Here is a 14,053-nt window from a genome sequence, read left to right on the forward strand (position 1 = left end):
TTCCGCCTCTTCCCGCCCGATTTCCCGCGCACTCGCGCGCTCGCGCCCCTCCCCCCGATCCCAAGGACTCCTCCGGGCCTCGAAACCGCCGCCGGGCCGCCCTCTCCCTGCGCGCGTGCACGCGGCCGCCTCCAGTTCTCGCGAGAGGTTCCCCCGCCTGCCTTCCCCTGCTCTGCTCCCCCCAACACCGCTAGCGAGTGCGCGAGCGAGAAAGGAGGAGGGCGCTCTAGGCGACGGTACTGCAGACGCCATTATCCTCTGTTTCTCTGCCGCACCGACCTCTACGTCTGGTCTGCGTCCCACTGGTTTTGGACCGGAGGTAACTGGAGTGAGCGGGATTTAGATACTGCGGGTTGAGAGGCGTGAGGCCTTGCTGAGAGGCTGCGCACACTCCTCCTCAGGCCCGGGGTTTCCTAGGCCTTGAGTGGACTTAACAGCCCGTAGGGAGGCGCCGGCGGGAGGCGGGGTTGTGGCCGCCGTGGCCCGGATAGACGCAGCCGTGAGCCAATCGCCGCGCACTCGCACCACCGCCGTAGTTGGGGCAGCCAATCGGGCGCGACGGCGGGGAGAGAGGGCGGGAGGCGGGGGAGGGGCCTCGCGCTGGTTCTCTATCTAGCTGTGACCGGCTGAGGCGGCGCGGCGGCGAAGGGACGGCGGCCTCGCGCGGTGAGGAACGGAGCCGAGCGAGCGTCGCGCGAGGGAGAGGGTCGGAGCCCGGTGTGGCGGCTCGCGGGGGCATTGGAGGGGGTTGCCCGGTGGTTGGCCGCTGCTCCGACGCGGGGCGAGGGGGGTGGTGGTGGTAAACGTTGCCCGCTTCCCCTCCCCCACCTCCGCCATTTCCCTGAGTGTGTATCCGCAATCCGGGCCTCGGGATCAGGACCGTGTGGAGGGGATCGTGAGGCATGTGCCTTTGGGGGGTGACCCATGGGTTAGATGGCGTGGGCAATGAGGCGGCTGCGTGTGGAGCAGCGAGAGAGAGGGCCGGAGACGGCGGGCAGCGCCGCGACCGCCCCGCCGCGCTCTTTGTGCGGGGCCCGCGGCCCTGAGGGCCCCCCGGGCCGGCGTTGGGGCCGGCCGAACGGTCGCGGGGGCTTTGTCTCCCGGCCGCCGGGCGGGGGAGGTGCGGGGCCGAGCGCCCGGGACCGCGTGGTGGGTGGGGGAGGGGGTCCGCGCTCGGCTCCGCCTCGGAGCACGTAGTCGCCATTACGCGGGCCGCCATTTCCTGTCGGGGCCGAGAGAGTGGAGGGGCGGCGGTGGCGGCTGGGGCGGTTTTGTTTTTGTTTTGTTGTGTCGTTGGTTTGTTTGCTCGTTTGCTTTGGCTTTTTGCGCCCGGACGGCTGGGCTGCTGGCGGGCACTGCGGCGGGAGGCGCGCCCCGAGTGGTGCGGGGACTGCGGCGGTGCCCCGGGGTTGAGCAGCCTCACGGTAGATGCGGGTTGTTGGGATTTTTTTGTTGTGGTTGTTTTTGCTTCGACCCCATCAAGCCTTCCACACCCCAGAATTGAACTGAGTGGCGGGGCAGGCTCTTGAGGCTACCGTTTCTGTCAACCGTTAGGGGAGACTGACTTGCTTAGGAAGCCAGGAGTATTGTTTTTTCTCCTCGAGAGTGCTCCTTCTCGCCCTTCGGGTAGGGGCCTCACGGCAGAAAGGCGGCTTGCCATCTTTCGCCTTCTGGCCGCCTGGAATCTAGTGGTTAGGGTGTGCTCTTTGAACCTGATGGACACTATTCTGCAGATTGGTAGGGCTGTTCCTTCATTGGGTTTTGCAGTTGGTTATTCCCATTAACGTTGGAGGTTTTAAATCTTTTCATAATGTCATGCTCATATTTTTAAGGGCAAAATGGAATTCCACAAGATTTGGCTTTTTCAGTTCTCAGTAAAGATACAACGTAAAGATTAGTTTTTCCGTCTCTTTGCCCAAACTCTCCCTCTCGCCCACAGTCGCTTGAATTTGAAAACCCTGAAATGAAGAGACAACTTGCATAGTTTGTCGTGTTGCAGTTTGTTCCTTGTGGTTCGAAAGGAGTAAAGGCAGTAAACAAACCAAAACTGCCTTGTTGGTTTTTACAGGCTACAGCAGCGCTAGGGTATCAGTTGGTCCTGCCCAGAATACTTCAGTTCTGCTCTGCAAGGAAATATAATAACTGGTAAGTTTGTAGCAATGGTCTTTTTTTTTTTTAACGCTTACATGTGGAATTTCCCCCACTCCATCCCCCACTCCCTTCCCCAAAAAAAGAACATACTCTAGTATCTCGTTATTTTTTGCAGATTGGTGACTATTTAATACGAAAAAATGGAAACTGAACAGCCGGAGGAAACCTTCCCCAACACTGAGACCAATGGCGAATTTGGTGAGGCATTTTTACTTTTATATGACTGACTTGAAGGGTCATTTCTTACCATTTACCTATCTGTCTGGGTTATTTTCACAGTCAGATGCCAGCTGTCAGGTCACAGTTCTTATTTACAAACTGGAAGTGCTTTGTATAGATACACTAAAAAGGGCCTTTCAGAATTTTTGCTTGAGTTTTCACATGCAGGAATTAAAGGTCAGGGCAAGAAGTACCTTTGGCCTTTCTGTTAAAACATGAATTAGCAGTACTTTTTTTTTTTTTTTCACTTGAAATAGTTGCTGTATTTGAAATTTCCACTGTGAATTTTTAGGTAAGCGTCCTGCGGAAGATATGGAAGAGGAACAAGCATTTAAAAGATCTAGAAACACCGATGAGATGGTTGAACTACGCATTCTGCTTCAGAGCAAGGTATGTTTCAAATACAATAAAACTTTGGCCTTATGGAAAGCCTTCAAAGCTTTAGAGATTTATGTCAGTCTTTCTAAGCAGGTTTGTAGGCCCCAGTAATGTTTTGGTAATAATTAAAATGAAAGCTCTTGCTGTAATGAGCTCACCATGGGTCAGAGTAGGAGGTGCTTGGACGTGATTCTTCAAGCATTAATAGTGGATTAAATCTCAATTGCATTAAAAATTAATGGGCTGGCTATTTTCTTAATTGCTTTATCTTCGAGTCATAATACAGAGATGCCTATTTCAGTTCTTTGGTTCATTCTACGAGATGATAATGTGGCGTTTCTGTTTGTGTGTATGCCCAGTTTTACTCAGTCTTCAAATAATTTTTTATATTGGGTAAGGATTTCTAGCCATGTAGCAAAGACTGGATTTTGTTGTTAAAATCAGGCACAGACCACTCTAGTGACCGGCAGGTTAGGTTTATCTTTTGCTCTTTGTCTTCTACAGAACGCTGGGGCAGTGATTGGAAAAGGAGGCAAGAATATTAAGGCCCTCCGTACAGACGTAAGTATTCCAGATTTAAACTGCACAGCTTCAGTTTATGTGTTTCTAGAAATTTTAAAGAATTACATCATAAAAATCATTAATAGTTTAGGTGCAAGCAATTTGTACTAGTTGATTACATAAGTGATTTCAAGGTTTTCTGGTCCTGTTTTAACAAAAATCCAGATTAAGTAGAGTGGGGGATTTGTGTGAAACCTCAACATTTAAGATTTCTCCAAATTATTCACCTCGGGCAAGCTAACATAATTAGGAATAGTATTAAAATGTAAAAACCCTTAATTAATTGCACCATTTACCGTGTGTGAACCACAGCATTACTGAAAACCATTGCAGGTGGCTGATTAAACTGAATTTATAAGTTTTTTATTTGTCCATCTGTTTAACAGCTTGCACATGGAACACAAAAAAGATTTAATGTTCAGGTTGCATGGTTTAAATATGGGTGAAGAAAAGAGTAGGCACTTGAACTTACAATCAGGAAATCATTTGTCAATGCTATGATTTGTTTGAGTCTTCATATTTTATAGTGGGTTGACTCTTGTGATTAGACACATTAAATGTTGGCAGTGCCGGAAGTGAGCATATTCACAGGACTTGACACCAAAATTTCTAAATTTTTTCTCTTATACATTTCTTAATGTTTTTCTTGCTAAAATTGAGGCAAGTAATAGCTTTGTGTTTAAGTACTTATTTGACAGTATTTCATTTCTCTCTTGGTCGCAGATCTTTGTTTGTTCCTCTTGATTGCTGTAAACTGAACTTGAAAATTTGTTTAAAATTTTACCAACCTGCTTGTTAGGATCTAGGACCGCATTACAGACCTCCAGAAAACCAACCAAATCAATCTTAACTGCTAGTAGGGGTTTTTGGTGGTGTGGGAATTTTTGTTTTGCCTTTTATAAACCCCTCTCCTCCTAATCCAGATATTCTGTATAATTGTCTGGGTTATTAAATTTCCCCGTTTCCTCAAGAATTTCAGTAAACTTTGAGTCATGATAGGTTTTGTGTCTACCCTCATGAGCCAGCCTGCTACTGAAACATCGTTTGTTTTATTTTTTTCTTTCTTTTTTTTGAAAGTTAGAAACCATCATTTAAGGTCCTTAAATGTTAAGCCACAGTCAGGTATACAAAAGTCCATTATTGTGTTAGTCTTCAGAACAACTTAAGCTTGTTTCATTAATTGAGAGTATGAGTATAGTTTGTATTAAATTAAAATTTATTGCTTTTCCCCCTTTTCCCTCTCCTTGTTTTTTTGGCCATATATCTCCGTTGCCCATGTACTGGATCGACTTACCCCTGCGTTGCCCACCATGACGTTGGCCCATCCGCCCCTGAACGCCCATGTGAAAACCCTGGTTGGCTATGCCCAAAAATGTGCTCGTTGCCAAACGGGTACCATACTTGACAACTTCTGATTGAATGCCCATGCCCAATGCCAACATCCACGAACGCCAATGACCAATGCAGTACAATGCCAGTGTTTCAGTCCCAGACAGCAGTGGCCCCGAGCGGTATGTCCCAACAGTTTATGCCTCACTGCCTGATTAGAAAGAGAGAAATGTATTTTATTACCTGCCTTTTATATATTTAAATAGTATCCCCTTTAGACGGTGTATTGTTTTTCAAGTTTCTGTCTTATTTTCCCCATTAAGTCTTTTTGTCACTGAACTTTGACCGTGAGTTGCCCACCCAAACGATCCACTAATTTTATTTCGATGGAAGGAGCACAGCTTCAAGTGTTGCATATTTGCTGCATTGTAAATCAAATTGTTACCAAAATAGTCTCTCGCTCTGTCTTTGTGGCCCACCTTGCTTCCCAACATTGCCTGTTCATAATTTTTTCTGACAAAATGCTAACTCTGGTTCACTTTTCTTCACTTCTCATTTGTGTTGTCTGTTTTGTCTTGCATTTGTATTTGTTTTCTTGCAGAGCCCATTAGTGATCTGATTTCTAACTGGTATCCATAACCTTATTCCAGATATAATGTTCACCACTTGCATATTCCCCCACTTTGCCTAAGAGAAGGTGTGCCAGTTTTACCAATGTAACAGCGAGGATATCCTAACTTAGTGGTGGCGGGGAACATAAATATTCAACTCTGCTTCAGTTCTGGTCAATTTATTATTGCCCACTTAATCTGAGCCCTTCCAAAATCCCATTCTCTCTGTCTCTGCGAGTCTCCTAATCCTGTTACCATGTCTGTATTGGGCATAAAACAAAATGCATGTGAAAAATCTAAATAGGCAACTTTAAATGGGGAATATTAAATAATTGTTACTTCTCTGTAAAAGTTTGTAAGACTGTTGGTAGCAAACGTAAAACTCATTTTTCTTTTTCGTTCTTTTTGTACTATCTGGTATTTGTGATGTTTGACAGCATATTGAGTATCAGTGCTGATATTGAAACAATTGGAGAAATTCTGAAGAAAATCATCCCTACCTTGGAAGAGGTAGGCTTCTTTTTTACATGTATTTGGTTCTATGGGAGGGGGTGGGAATGCTTATGTGTTACTAATGGGATTGGTGGAGACAACAATAGGTGAAACCAATTGTAGCAATAACCTACTTCATTGTGTGTATTAACATCATGGGGACTTTCTGTTTTTTAATAACTGGCCAGTTGGAGTAATATCAGCTACTTGATGGCCATTTGCTTTAATGGATTTAGCATATATTGTAGACTCTAGCTTAAGAATAGATATTACTAAAATCAAATATTCATTCTGAGAATGTTGGATAAGATGGTTGGCTCTGATGACGGCTTAATGTTTAAGTTTTAGTGTTAGATAAGAAGTTTCTCATTATTAACATTTAAAATGTTGTAGTAGCTTTACCAATATATGCGACAATAGCCTGATCACGCTAGACACTTAACCTATTACTCTTATTTTTCTACTTTCAGGGCCTGCAGTTGCCATCACCCACTGCAACCAGCCAGCTCCCGCTCGAATCTGATGCTGTGGAATGCTTAAATGTATGTCATAGTGCCATTGAACCCCACTGAAGTATGGAGCCTGGCCCATAGGATTAATTTTATTTTTAACATAGTGTGCTTTTCCCATCTCTATAGAAAAAGGCTTTTTAAAAGAACGAACAAACAACATGATATGTGAATGTCTTCTAACTCACTGTTGACCCTGCTCCATGCTGCAGTGGGAATTAAACTACATTTGCAAAGTGCTTTGCAGTCATTTTTATTATAGTGTTATTTGAATGTTAATAATAATAATAATTTTGTAGTAACAGCGACATGCTAAATGGCTGCAGTGTGGGTATGGTGTTGCAGGACCTGAAAATAAAATAGTTTTTTAAGGTGGTGCAGAATGTCCTTTTTGGGCCTGGCTATTGAGGATAATAAGCACATAACTGGTAAAGTTATTGAAATATAAATTCAGGTTGCTCACTGCAACAATGTATTATTACGCTTATGGCAGAAAAGTGTGTATTGGGGAGTTACATGATTTGAGACTAAAATTTTATAATTCTCCTTCTACAGTACCAACACTTTAAAGGAAGCGATTTTGACTGCGAGTTAAGACTGTTGATTCATCAGAGTCTGGCTGGTGGAATTATTGGGGTCAAAGGTGCTAAAATCAAAGAACTTCGAGAGGTAATGGCACTATTCTCTTAACTGTTACAATGCTTGTTAGGGAGTAATTTTTCATGTAGATTGGGTTTGTGGGTATCTGTCTCTTTTAATTTCTTCGTAAGAGACATTCTTATCTGCTGTTTCAGAAAGGCCTGGTTTTCCCAAAATAGTTGTTTTGCAAATTTATGTGAAGTTTGGAAATTCATTTTTCCATTTACTGATCTTTCTTTTTGTTAAACTTACAGAACACTCAGACAACAATCAAGCTTTTCCAGGAATGCTGTCCTCATTCCACTGACAGAGTTGTTCTCATTGGAGGAAAGCCTGATAGAGTTGTAGAATGCATAAAGATTATCTTGGATCTTATTTCTGAGGTATCTTTATAATGCTTTGTTTGAACTAAAAATAATTGTAATGCTTGAACAATCCCAGTCCCTAACCTTTGGCACTTGGCTGCAGCCATCCCTGCAATTTAGAAATGGTTTTGGTAAATTGGAGAGTGGTCATGGGTGATAACTGTCATATCTTTTGGTCCTTTAAATGAAGTTTGCTGTAGTACAGCTTGTATCCTACATTGCTACAATTACACTTTTCTATCTGTTAAGCCCCAGCTTGAGTTGTAGACCAGCCCAAAACAATAATTGCCTCAGCCAGTTCACAGGTTGGTCTGTTCTTGGTCCTGTTTCTCTGTAGTTAATTGACAGTAAATATGAGAGATCAGTTAACTTGCCCTTCAAAACAAGTTAAACTCCATTTTGTTTAGGGCTGGGAAAGCTAATACTTAATTTAATCCTTTGTTAGCCTGTTTTGTTGTCCTTGCCACTAGTACCTTCTGGAAAAACAAATGTCTTCATAACAAACCAAAACTGGTTTTCTTTATTTAGTCTATAAGATTCTTATCTTTGTTTTTTAGTCTCCCATCAAAGGACGTGCACAGCCTTATGATCCCAATTTTTATGATGAAACTTATGATTATGGTGGTTTTACAATGATGTTTGATGACCGCCGTGGCCGACCTGTGGGATTTCCCATGCGGGGAAGAGGTGGTTTTGACAGAATGCCTCCTGGTCGTGGTGGGCGCCCCATGCCCCCATCTAGACGAGATTATGATGATATGAGCCCTCGCCGAGGACCACCACCACCACCACCTGGACGAGGTGGACGAGGTGGCAGCAGAGCTCGAAATCTTCCTCTTCCTCCTCCACCACCACCTAGGGGAGGGTAAGTGCTTTCACCTGAAAATAGTATACAGAAGGCAGGTGTTTGGTAGTGGGATAGATGCTGCAAGGGATATACACAGACTGTTTACAGTAACTACTGTGCTTACAGAGATCTAATGGCCTATGACAGAAGAGGAAGACCTGGAGATCGTTACGATGGCATGGTAAGGGCATTGTTTTCATTCTCTATCATTATGAACTATTAACCTGGAGGGTAAAATTTTTTAACTAAAATACTTAACACCGTGTTAGTAGTATTCAAAGTGCTTTCCATGAGTGTATTGATGTAAATAAGTTGATAAATCATTCCCTTTTTGCTGCAATGTTACACTGACGTTGAATTGTTCCCCACAAAAGAACTGCTGATCAGTGTGTGTGTGTGTGTGTGCGCGCGCGCGTGCGCATAGCATGCATTGACAATTTAAGCATGTTAATATCTCTAAAACAGGTTGGTTTCAGTGCTGATGAAACATGGGACTCGGCGATAGATACATGGAGCCCATCGGAGTGGCAGATGGCTTATGAACCACAGGTAGGGTCATGTGTAATGGAGTACATGTCTGAATGTAAATGCTTCCTTGCTTGCTCTCTAGCAAGTCTTTTCCCTCATGTAGTGTGTTTTTGTCTTTTTGAGTAATGAAATTACCTAAAAATTTTCAAAACAAATAATTTTGTTTTTTTCTTCCTGTTTTTAGGGTGGCTCTGGATATGGTAAGTTTTCTCCTTTATGAAATAAAGCATCATTTCATACTTTTTTTAAAATCGACTTAACTGCTCATCATTTAAATCAGATTATTCCTATGCAGGGGGTCGTGGTTCATATGGTGATCTTGGTGGACCTATTATTACTACACAAGTAACTATTCCCAAAGATGTAAGTATCATTAATATGTCAGGACTGTTTGATTGTTCTGATTGCTATGTCATTTCATCCATTTCCACTAAGTTAAATGATTTTAACAAGTGTTTCACTTGAGACTTAGATTTAGGGGCTTCAGTGAAATGTTTGCCATTTGTCTTGTAAGGTGACTTTAGTGCCATAAAACCTGGGGGCATTTGAACCCCTCATTAATTATTAGGAAGTGTTGGTGAGTGGTGTGGAGGTATCAGCCCAGACTTGAGAGGAGGCATCAGTATAATCGAGTCTTAAAAAACTACACACTGAAGTGTTCTTTGAGCATTGAAAAATAAAGGTGGTAGTTTTCTGTAAAAGTAAACCCTAATGTTTTAAAATCTTTTCAGTTGGCTGGATCTATTATTGGCAAAGGTGGTCAGCGGATTAAACAAATCCGTCATGAGTCAGGAGCTTCCATCAAAATTGATGAGCCTTTAGAAGGATCCGAAGATCGGATCATTACCATTACAGGAACACAGGACCAGATACAGAATGCACAGTATTTGCTGCAGAACAGGTCAGTTTAAGATAAGCGTCATGTTGGTTTAAGACGTACTAAAACCTTGGGAAACTTCCTTCTTGGTTGATTTTTCTTTTAGAAACCATGGTGTCAGTCATTTGGGGACCTAACTTACATCTTAATAGCTTTGCCTTAATTTTTCTCTGCTTTCTTACTAAAAATGAAGACATTTATACTAATCTTTCTGGAAGAAGCCTTAACCAAGCAAACCTCTCATTCGTTCTCTGGTGAAAACTGCTGCCAAAACCACTTGTTATAAATTTATACAGAGCCTGTAGACAATATAGAAGAGTCATGGGATATTGGCCTTGTTCTGTGTGGAAGACTAGTGATTTTGTTGTTTTTAGATTACTGAATCGACAACAAATCACAGTCTACCATATGGCACAGGCCATGCCTCTACAGGACAAATGATTGGTGCTGTAAAAATGCAGCATTTCACACCTTCCTGACATTTCTTTTGTCTTTTTCATCAAATATTAACAACTTTGCTTCATTTTCTTAATCCTGTTCTACTAATGTCTGATTAACTATTAATCTTTTTTCTTGAATTTTACATTGCTTTAATTTATAATTGCTAATGCCTTTGTATTCTTATTTCTAATTATAAAGGACATGTTATTTTTAATTTAGCATTGAAATTGTCTTGATGTTGATTAGGATGTAATGAACAAAAATTCTAATTCGTACTTTTTTTTTCTTTTCTTTTATAGTGTGAAGCAGTATGCAGATGTTGAAGGATTCTAATGCAAGATATTTTTTCTTTTTTATAGTGTGAAGCAGTATTCTGGAAAGTTTTTCTAAGACTAGTGAAGAACTGAAGGAGTCCTGCATCTTTTTTTTTTATCTGCTTCTGTTTAAAAAGCCAACATTCCTCTGCTTCATAGGTGTTCTGCATTTGAGGTGTAGTGAAAATCTTTGCTGTTCACCAGATGTAATGTTTTAGTTCCTTACAAACAGGGTTGGGGGGGGGAAGGGCGTGCAAAAACTAACATTGAGATTTTGAAACAACAGCAGAGTGAGTGGATTTTATTTTTTGTTTATTGTTGGTGGTTTAAAAAATTTCCCCCCATGCAATTATTGTGAACACCTTGCTTTGTGGTCACTGTAACATTTGGGGGGTGGGACAGGGAAGGAAAGTAACTAATCCACATATCCCTGGCATCTGTTCAGAGCAGTGTGCAGAATGTAATGCTCTTTTGTAAGAAACGTTTTATGATTTTTAAAATAAATTTAGTGAACCTATTTTTTGGTGGTCATTTTTTTTTTAAGGCAGTCATTTTTAAGGTGGTGGCTCGATTTCCCAGCCCACCCCGAAACTAAACACTAAGTTTGATTTTCAGCTCCTTTGTTGGACATAAGTACATCTCTTCTTGGACATGGGGAAATATCTTGGGGGATTCCATTCTGGTGATTTGATGGTTCAAAAGTCCATTGCTCAGGAAGGAGTTCTATCATAATTGCTCATACTTAGAATAAGCAGGGCTTTTGTTTTTGGTGAGTGCTTACCCCACGTTCCGAAGGTTTTTGTTAGTTGTGAAGAACTACCGTGGGGAAGCGGTACTGGAGATTAATGGTATAAGTATATGCCAGAGCTTGATTAGCAGTAAGTTTTGATAAAAAGCGACAGTTCTGGAAGTGACTGATACTGAATAAATTGCTTATTTTTATTAGATGATTTCTCAACTATAGACTTCTGTCAACCTGCTAGTGTCTGTTAGTTAAACTTTGTAAAAATATATATATTCTTGTTTTTATCCATTGTATGCAAATTGAAAAAGATGTACCATTTTTCTGTTGTATGTTCGATTGTGTAGGAAATGTTTGTGAACTATTCAAAAATGATAAAAGTTCCTGTGGATGTTTTGTGTTAGTATTTTCACATTTGTATTGATAGTTTTAAAACTTCACTTCCAAATAAACTCCCATTAGGTTTGTGTTCGAATTTAAAAAGGGTTGATTGAAACTTGTAAAAGTTGTTGAAATGTTCTTCACAAGGAAATACAGTGATCTTAAATTATGTAAATTTCTGTGTGGATTTTTCCAGCACTTAAATTGATGGTGATGTTAGGTAGAAAAGTGAGTGATTCTTTTAGGTTGTATGCCAGCAAGAAGCCTAGTTGGTGTATTGCCTGTAAATGATTTTCAATTTTAAAGCTTTACCTGGGTGTTTGAGAATATTGGAGGTGATGGGAAAAGCTAGTTGGTTTCTTCCTAAAACTACCTCTAAAGCTTGAGAACCTGTTAGCAGTTGTATATTGAAAGAGAAGTTCAAGGACCTTTTGTATGTTACAGTGGGAATTGAGCAGTTGGGTGTGTGGGTGGGTCTTCTGAGGGAATTATGGGTACTCTATTAGATACGCAGCAGCAGTACATAAAACAGCATCACTTGAAATGCAGCTGTGTGTCTTAGGTTTGGTTCCTCAGGTGAGTTTAGACTGTTGTCACAGGGGGCTGGTACTTAGCTTCCCTTCTGTCAGCCACTCAACTGAATTGGGATTACATAAACTATTTGAAGATACCCTCCCTCAGTTTTACCTTGTACACTGAAGCTGACAAAAAGCAACAGGTGGATTGGAGAATATTTGGTCTTAATTACTATCACTACTAGGGAATTGGAAAGGGTAAGGGAAACATTGGACATGGCCAATTTTCAAGCAACTTGTATACCAGCCAAGGACATGCACAACATATGTTTAAACAGAAATAGGCAATATACAGTGAATTAAATAGCCTGAGGTGCCAGCATCCCATATGGCTAGCAATTTGGGCCCCAACTAATCTCGTCCTGCTCACATAGAGCCCAGTAGAAAAGGTCATCTGAGGCTCAGCATGGTAGCCTAGTGGCCGAAGTCCTCACCTTGGATGCACTAGCATCCCATAAGGGTGTCGGGTCATTTCTGAGCTGTCCTTGCCATCCAGCTCCCTGCTCGTGGCCTGGAAAGTCCCAATACTTTAGCACCCTGCACCCATGTGGGAGACCTGGAAGAAGCTCCTGGCTTCTGATCAGCTCACCTCTGGCAGTTGTATCCACTTAGGGTTGAATCAGCGGACAGAAGATCTTCTCTTGGTCTCCTCTGTATATCTGACTTTACACTAAAAATCTTCAAAGAAGAAAAAAGACGTTTATCTCTTGTGGAGCAGCAACTTAAACCCTCCAGTTTAATCCGTGTTTCCTGTTTTTTTGAAACTGGAAAGGCAGATCAGAATAGCAGAATTACTCCATCCAGTGGTTTACTCACGAGTTCCTGGTCCTTACAAGGTGAGCACTTTGCACTGGGCCCTAACCCAGTTTTGTGCTGATGTTCCCAGGAAGGCTGCAGGTGATGGCCCACCCCCTGCCACCCATGTGGAATCCCAGAGTTGTTGCATCTCCTGGCTTCTGCTTAGGACAGCCCCCACTTTGGGTAATGAAGCAGCAGGTGGAAACTACCTCCAGCTCATCTGTCCAGAACTAACAAATTCCAGTTCTTCAGTTTTTTTCTCTTACATCGAAACACATTTCCACCTCTAATACCTAGACCTGTAACAGGAAGTAAAGAGGAGTGAACAAACTTTCACACTTAGCAATCCTTCGATAAATTTTTTCCTGTTTTGATCATCGCCCAACTTCACCTCCCACTTTAAGAAAAAATGCCAAATCTGCTAGTAAGACCAGGTCACCTAGTACAACGTAGGGATAAAACAAAATTCAGGTTTTTACCAAAAGAAAGTGGGATCAAAGGTGATTATGTTGGTAAGACAACAGAGGAGAAGGTCTCTGTTTGAAACTTCCTAGCATTCCCTTTGGTGTAGGATGTGTGAGGCTGAAAAAGAAGAAATTCCAGGCAGAGGAATCAAGAAATAGAGAAGCAAGCCACCATCCTTGTTTTTAAAATTTGCTAATGTTCCTTGGAAAGGCAGGCTTACAGAGGAGAGATGTTCCATCTGCCGGTTCACTTGCAAAGTGGCTGCAGTTGCTACAATTGAGCTGGTCCAAAGCCAGCAGCTGCTTCCAGGTCTCCCATGCAGGTACAGGTCCCAAGGCTTTGGGCCGTCCTCCACTGCTTCCCCAGGCCACAAGCAGGGAGCTGGATGGGAAGTGGAGCTGCAGGGATTAGAACTGGCACCCATACGGGATCCTGGTGTGTTCAAGGCGAGGACTTTGGCTGCTAGGCCATGGCGCCAGGCCCATGGCTAGCTTAAACAGTACTACACTACTAGAAGAGACCCTTGGGCAGCGTCTGCTTCAGTACTCTTTAACTTCCCAGTTTATGTTTATAAACCTGTTTCTCCAGCATTTTGTGTGTGTGTGTGCGTGCACGCACTCTTTCATAAGCTTTGCAAACTTTTGTTACCCAGAGTCAGTTGGTAACACAGGCAGCCCTTCTGTTGAAGAGGTTCATTTTGTACAGGCAGCATTGCTAATTTTGAATTAATCAGCAATGAAATATGGGAAACATTTCTTTGCTACTTCAGCATTCTCTGCTGCCAACCAGAGTATCACTCTCAATTGTACCACCCTCAGCTAATGCATCTGG

General features: G+C 42.4%; 2 protein-coding genes across 6 annotated transcripts; one reads left to right on the forward strand and one right to left on the reverse strand.

The window, feature by feature from the left end:
* The first annotated feature begins 191 nt into the window (after positions 1-191).
* Positions 192-10,778, forward strand: HNRNPK (heterogeneous nuclear ribonucleoprotein K). 5 transcript variants are annotated; one of them, XM_040963806.1, is made up of 17 exons: positions 192-319; positions 2,069-2,145; positions 2,267-2,349; positions 2,663-2,760; positions 3,253-3,309; positions 4,777-4,820; positions 5,687-5,759; positions 6,212-6,283; positions 6,806-6,919; positions 7,144-7,272; positions 7,812-8,119; positions 8,228-8,282; positions 8,567-8,650; positions 8,814-8,829; positions 8,910-8,992; positions 9,361-9,530; positions 10,247-10,778. In XM_040963806.1, the coding sequence occupies exons 3-17, from the start codon at positions 2,292-2,294 to the stop codon at positions 10,278-10,280; spliced, it is 1,395 nt and encodes a 464-aa protein (XP_040819740.1). In that variant the 5' UTR covers positions 192-319; positions 2,069-2,145; positions 2,267-2,291; the 3' UTR covers positions 10,281-10,778. The 5 variants fall into 5 exon arrangements, with proteins under 5 accessions (XP_040819740.1, XP_040819742.1, XP_040819743.1 ...); XM_040963808.1 differs by having other exon boundaries at positions 10,307-10,778; XM_040963807.1 differs by lacking the exon at positions 192-319 and adding an exon at positions 586-666.
* Positions 431-1,204, reverse strand: LOC121144982 (translation initiation factor IF-2-like). The gene has a single exon (XM_040963610.1). The coding sequence runs from the start codon at positions 1,202-1,204 to the stop codon at positions 431-433; it is 774 nt and encodes a 257-aa protein (XP_040819544.1).
* Positions 10,779-14,053: the final 3,275 nt, after the last annotated feature.

The sequence above is a fragment of the Ochotona curzoniae genome, unplaced genomic scaffold (assembly GCF_017591425.1).
Source record: "Ochotona curzoniae isolate NIBS_2020 unplaced genomic scaffold, NIBS_Ocur_1.0 scaffold_3208, whole genome shotgun sequence".
Classification (NCBI taxonomy): Eukaryota; Metazoa; Chordata; class Mammalia; order Lagomorpha; family Ochotonidae; genus Ochotona; species Ochotona curzoniae.